Source organism: Pavona decussata, unplaced genomic scaffold (assembly GCF_977016875.1).
Source record: "Pavona decussata unplaced genomic scaffold, jaPavDecu1.1 SCAFFOLD_175, whole genome shotgun sequence".
NCBI lineage: Eukaryota > Metazoa > Cnidaria > Anthozoa > Scleractinia > Agariciidae > Pavona > Pavona decussata.
Window position 1 is genome coordinate 1,160,375 of NW_028145586.1, and position 7,128 is coordinate 1,167,502.

Below are 7,128 nucleotides of genomic sequence, written 5' to 3' on the forward strand. Positions count from 1 at the left end.
TAACAAATAATAATAATGCAATTTGTATTGCGCAAATCTCATGAAAGTGTTCAAACAACCATAATAATAATAATAATAATAAAAATAATAATAATAATAATAATAATAATAATAATAATAATAGATAAAAATGCTAAACGAAACAAAACTAAGTAAAGCAATTATTTCAATTGCACTTATTGGATACAGGTTGACCGTAGCCAACTAAACACGTTTTGAATATTTATTTTGAGATCGTTGAATCTCCGAAAATTGTCCGAAAGACCTGCTATGACAGGCGTTGAAACTGAAAATAAAAGCAATCTGCGCAATCTGCGCACCATTCTGAAATTGGCTTGCTTCGGTTCATCGTCAGACCCGTTGCGATAAGAATTCTGTTTGTCTTTTCTTTTTTTTTTTTCTTTTTTTTTATATTTTTGTCTTTTTATGTTTTATTGTTATTATTATTATTATTATTACTAGTAGTAATCGAAGATTATAGTGCGTCGACTTAGGCCCTTAGGCACCCTACTGGGTTGCAATAATCATGTTAAGATTACAGGAACCTGTAAGTATAGTTGCAAAACATTAGGTTATTGTCTGGGAACAATTGTCAACAGCCGTTAGAAACGTTTTATGCTACCAGTCCCAGGTGTTTATAGGGCATCCTACCAAGGATGCGACGAATATTTCAGAAAGAAAAGGATCTTACCTTGTCTTGTACTTTTCGTTTTGTACTTTTCGCAGGGAAACCACGAGGAACGGTACGAAACGCGCGCGGGACGTCAAGATGCTATTGTGACGTTTTTATAATGAACGGTGAAAGAAAAGTTCCTCGGAGATGCATGACATGACCACACTGAAGAAACGTCTATGTTTTTTAAAACCATTTTTGACACCTTTTGATATTTATTTTTATAAAAATCACATCCGGTACACAACCTCTTTTCTCGATTTCTCGCGCTTTATAACATGCATGTGCACAGAGGTAGGTTCTAAGTACGAAAAGCGGTTTTCTCCACACTGAGAAAGGGTTATATACCTGAAACGCGCGCGCGCGCGCGCGTGTGTGTGTGTATATGTGTGGTTTTTTTTAAAACATCATTAATATCTATTTTTACATCAATCCCATCCGATATACAATCCTATCCGATATACGACCTCTTTTCTCGATTACTCGCGCTTGGGAACATTTACAGCGGTAGGCACTGGGTACGAAACGCGCTGGGCATGATGGACTGTCATATTCATTATGCTATTGTGACGGTGAGATTTTGCACCGACATATTTTCTCGATTTTTTGCGCTAAGGAACACGTGCGCTGGGCATGATGGACAGTATTGAGACGACTCGATTAGGAAGCGTCCCCTTCGTCGACGCAATTGTTATTATTATTATTATTATTATTATTATTATTATTATTATTATTATTATTATTATTATTATTATTATTAATATTTTTAGTGTTGGGGGGAGGGGGGAACAGCAGCGGATCCGTTGTCTTTATCCGCGCTGCTCCAGCAACACAAGAAATGTTTCTTCATCCATCTTTTCAATCTTTGGAAACGACTTCTTGGCTGAAAAAAAAAAAAGAAAAAGCTAACTGACATAGGATCCTAACAATATACAACATTAACAGAGAGAACGTCATAATATTAGAGAAGCAAAAAATTGAATCGAATCCATCCTCGTGGGAGGAACAGATAGAAGCCTTTGAGCACAATTTTGACGAGGCTTAACTGGAATTCACGCCACCATATAAAGCACAGAGACTTTTTATTCAAAATTATTAATATTTAAGTGGAAGTTGTGTCGTTAATAGGTCGCTCATCTTCAAAATATCGTACCATTGCTACTAAAGACTATTTTAGGAAAAAATTAACATTTAATTTGATGGCCATAAATGTGATGAGTAGCGTAACCCAAGGTTTTTGTGAAGTGGAGGCCCCGTGAACGAAGGGAAAAATTTTTAACGAGATCCAAAAGAGCTTCGAGCCATCTGTGAGTGATTTTCTTTGATAATAAGATGGGGGCCGGGGTCCCCCATATGTGCCACTTGACAACTATACATGTTAACATATAAAAAAACACGGGGATGGTCGGAAAGAAATATTATTATGCTCGTATCATACCTTGCTTGTTGATTTTCCGGTCAGCGATTGATTAGTGGGCAGATGGGCACTTCCTGCAGACTCAGTATCAATGTTTTCAATCACGCATAGAGCTTCATTATCTAGCACGAGTAAAGCTTGATTCCCTGATTCACAAGGAGCTTTCACCTCGGAAACGCATAGACTTTTATCCTTTGAAAGGCATGTAGCTTCAATCTCTGGCAGGCATAGTGCTTTAATTTGTGTCAAGCATGGGGTCTGAGTATCAGCCACGCATGGAGTGTTATCCGCCGACGAGCATGGAGCTTCAATAGCTAGCACACGTGGAACTTGAATTGCTGACATGTATGGAACCTTGTCATTGGCGTTAGCTCCAACAAACGCATTCCAAGGGCAATTGATCCGGATGAAAAGCGGGCCCTGACGGGATCGGATGGTTGGCATGTTGGGGGAGATGGCTGACCAGCGTTCGGGAGGAAGGGTCGCGGTGGCGGGAAAGGATTCTTCTACAGGGGTGGCTAGCGTAGGGTTTCCTTCCTCTTGACCTTGACAAATTGCAAGTGGCTCACTCCAACCGCCCTGAATCCAGTACGCATAATTGAGAAGAAACGTGTAGTTATTGTACAAAGCACAATATTCTTCATACATGCCTCTCCCGAGGATGAATATCGACTCGAGAGTTTCTTTTAACTGTTTGTTTTTCTCTTTTAAAGAAGAATATAGGTTTTCAAGATTGGTAAAGTTTTCTCTTTCTGTGTTTAGTTTGTCCACGGCTTTTGTCCGTGCCTCCTTCCATTGTTCGTCTCGTTTTTTCAAATTTTCTAGTTCCTTTGTAAGGCCGTTTCCATACGCCTGCCACTCCAGAAGTTTGTCATAACATTCTTGTGCTTGACTCCTCAAGCACATGTTGCTGTCTTCATGCAGCCAACGTCGTTCATTAAGAAAGCTTTGAATTTCGCCATGTTGATGCTCTATAACTCTGATGAGCTCCTCATGAGTATATTAAAGTAATTCGCTAGAGGCCATGATCCTAGGAGAAAATCCCGGTTTGTAATGTCTCTCTTGTAAAAAATGAAGGATAATTACTTACAAAATCATTTCTTTACTGCACCCTTGTGGCATAAGAAACTTAAACTTAGAGTCCGACGTTAAGGCAATTTTACGATAGAGGTTGGTAACGATACTTGTTGACATTTCAAGTTGCACGGACGGTTAAATAACGTGTAACATTAGCTGCCATGCACCGCGAATAAATTCTTATAGAGTGTTTTCACATGACGTCACGGCGGCCAGATTGGTGTCCCAAAACAAAGAAATGGCGGCCATGTTGGTGTCCCAAACTAAACCTCTGGGAATTGAACTCTATTTTTATGCAAATACTTTCTTTTGTTTCATTAAACCAATATAGCCAGTAGTCACGTGAATGAAAACACTCCATTTGAACCATTTTTGCCTTTCTGCAACATTTTTCAAGTTTCACGAGAAAACTTTTCCTTTCTTATTTGTTAATTAAACGTTTGACAATACGTTTAAAGGACAGAGTTGTTATTACTTGTCTTGTCGCAACTTCAGTCATGTTTTCGTAAGACAAATTGAATGGCCTTGTAATGTGTGATATGAATCAGTGCAACTTGCAGATATTATTGGATGCATGTATTTTCTTTAGGATCGTTTCCGAGTTTTTAAAAGAGACATATCTAGACGGTAACGCAGCTTTTTCCTTTCCTCTCTTAAAATTTTTCATCTTTTCGTTAATTATAACAAAAGGAATTAAACTTATGTGTTACTATGGGTAACCAATTTCATGCGCGTTTTGTCAAGTAATCTAATAAATAAATAACGCAAATGAAATTGTTTCCTTATTTCATGAATAAACCGTTTGGTTACCGTTTAATATCATTACGGACAAATTAAGTTCACAATCGTGAGATTGAAAACTTTGTCATAGCAATTATGTAATTTCACACGGGAAATTACATTTCGCGCCGAATTTATTGGTCACCCACGATAATTAGTAGGAAAGTATCAAAGCAAACGCCATTTTTATCCCTTGAGTGCAAATCGGTTTCTGAGGTGATTTAGGCCTTTTGACTAGACAGAAAACATATATTCTCTGGCATGAACCGCTTGATCCCTAAGATTAACTTATAATTATTGTGACGGGGCCTTTACGGAGGGTGAAAAAAAGTGTGCAATTCCTCGCAACTGCTACTTTTCATTTTAGAAAAAGTTCAATACGTATCTTACCTTGTATTACAGCTAGCTTTTCTTTACAAAAATATCAAATCTTAACTTGTAGAACAAAAGATTTTTCTAACCTTCACGGCGTAGTGAAACCTCCCGCGAAACGACGAAAGTTTCAATTGTTATGGCGATGATTTGCGTCATAAAAGACAAACGTAATTATTCAATTTGCACTGCGCGCGCTATTAGTAGTAGAAAACGATTCGAACTGTAATAATTTTCAACATTTAAAAATTAAAGAGTTGTATACATGATATTCATTTTTTGTTGTGAAAAGTGACGTTTTAGGGTAAAAGTACACACCCGTGTGACGGCAAGAGGAGCGGAAGATTTTACTGTTAGTAATTACAAAACATAGAATTCATAGCAATCTGATTTTGTGCACGTGATAGTCACGTAAAACGTGTAACGTCATCACGTGTAGAAAGTTATCTTTCCCATAATGCACTCTGCACTAGAAACAATGACTGTTGTAAGCAGACAATTAATAATAGTAAGTAAGCTTCCTCTTAGTAATTACATTCACGAGTTGAACGCATGTTTTACATTCACGAGTTGAACGCATGTTTTAGCATTTTCGTTCGCTAACAAGTTAATTAATTCGCTATCCTTGTAATGCGTTAGCGTGTGAGTTTTAAATTTTTGTATGCGCACGTGGGTCGTTTGTTCGTCAGTATCAAGTTAATTTCGTTTTTTCCAAGCTAGAAGTTGATTAACAATAATGTTGTTGAACGTTCGAGACTATGGGCCGGCTATTTAAACGACGTCTAAATTAGCCCCTGTTTAAGTCTAATTAGCGGTTTAGACATTGTCATGGTAGACAACGGTTAACCCATGTTCAAAATACATTATTGAATCACGACTGAGCCGTGATTTTTCCAGTCAATGGCTAAACAATGCCTCACGATAGAATGCATCGTCTGCTTGTTGTTAATTTGTATGCACATTTTGATTTTAGAGGTTTTGACTCGACGTGGCTTCTAAATCCGGTCGAACAATCAATTTTAGCGTACAGGAAAAACTTTTGTTGGCGGAATTGGGAAGAGAATTTCCAGATGTGGAAATAAAGGATACGACAGCAAAACTTTGATAAAGAAGGCAAAGGCCTGGAAAGAAATTCTTAAGAAATTCAACTCCTAAAATCCGAAACGGAACGAAGAGGTACCTGAATCAGGTCCAAGGATGCTGGAGGCGGCTGAAACTACAGAACAAGAAAGAACACGATTTGCAAGGTCGTGAATCAAGAAAAACTGTTGGAGGAAAAACTCCTGGATCCCCAAGTCAAGAGTGTAAAATAGTTGGTGACGTCATACCATCTTTGGTTAATCCGCTAGATCAGGAGTTTGATGATGACGCAGAAGTGGAACCTAATATAAGACGGGGCGAACACGAGAAGGTCCCAATCACAAGCGAAGCGGGACCAAGCGGACTTGCTGATGAAGTCATTACCATGAACACAAAAGGAGTTAAAGTCACCGGAAAAAGAAGGATACAGTTGACACCCGCTAACTCGAACCCTTGCTAACTCGAACCTCGCGCTAACTCGAACTAATTTTCCTTTCCAATCAGGTCATCTTCTATATAAGTTTACCCTCGATAACCCGAACTCCCGCTAACTCGAACCTTTTTTAATTTCCCTTAACGGTTCGAGTTATCGGGAGTCGACTGTACTCACAAGTAAAAGTTTAATATGAACAATTATGATTTGTTTATTAAAGAAATAAAAAACGCGCCGAGTGCATTGTTGAGTTATATAAGTACGCGGGAATTTTTAAGAACACCGGAGAAGTGCAGAGAGGCACGAGCCGTAGCGACCCTCGTTACTTTCGGAATTAGCAGCCTTTGGGGCTTGTTACTTTCGGGGGGTCGTTATTTTCGGGGAACGAAAACCATGAAACAAAGCTAGCGCTATCTCTTTTCTTCCGAAATGAAAAATAATATGATTCGTACAGAGCTCAAACAACAGATAGAATAAAGACCATTCTGACGCAAGAGTGCCAGACGACATTGGGGTTTGCACCTAGCTTCAGGCGCAACGAGCAAGATTCAACCACTTGATGTTGCATTCAATGCGGAATTTAAGAAGAATATTGACAGACTCACTACGAAACACTTGTTCGCAAATCCGGAGCTATTTATGAGTGGAAGAGTAAGCGCTGGTGATCGGCGTGTGCTTTTCACGAAATGAGTGGGCACGGCATACCAAGAGATCTCGCGTCGGCTGAAAGACAGTTATCCGTTCATTTGTGAAATGTGGTATTGCACTGCCCATTTCTGGTAGCAGGGACAGTGAAAAAAAACATCCATGGTCTACCGGTCAACGCATGAATGAATCAGCCGATGAAGAGGAAATCGAATTGATTTTTCTCGACTCAGACTCAGTGCTTTTAGTCCATGACACATCAATGCGTTTTATACTGCAGTATGTAGAGTTTTTAATATTAATTTTGAGAAAAGTTCCGGATGTTGTTAATACGAAATTAAGACAGTTTAGTTTTCACATTACGCCATCAGCTGTGACCTGATGTCAAGGATAAATGATGGCTTAAAGCTTTCCCTTGTTGTGAAGTCCTTTATCGTAATCAATCAGTGTCAATGAACGAAAAAGATATTAGTATTGCACATTAAAAATTCCAGGCCTATGGATTGGAAAACAATAAAGGTATTCGGTTTGTGTATAACGTAATTTAAAAAACCCTTAGTCTCGTTACCTTTTGGGGCACTCGCTAGTTTCGGGGGTTCGCTACTTTCGGGGGCTCGCTTTTTTCGGGATTCATTAGAAGCCACAAAGTTT

At 38.8% G+C, this 7,128-nt stretch overlaps 1 protein-coding gene across 1 annotated transcript; it reads right to left on the minus strand.

Moving 5' to 3' along the window:
* Nucleotides 1-1,360: 1,360 nt before the first annotated feature.
* Nucleotides 1,361-4,453, minus strand: LOC146463542 (uncharacterized). The gene is made up of 2 exons (XM_085084314.1): nucleotides 4,338-4,453; nucleotides 1,361-3,120 (listed from the first exon to the last, which is right to left on the minus strand). The coding sequence occupies exon 2, from the start codon at nucleotides 2,994-2,996 to the stop codon at nucleotides 2,106-2,108; it is 891 nt and encodes a 296-aa protein (XP_084940440.1). The 5' UTR covers nucleotides 2,997-3,120; nucleotides 4,338-4,453; the 3' UTR covers nucleotides 1,361-2,105.
* Nucleotides 4,454-7,128: the final 2,675 nt, after the last annotated feature.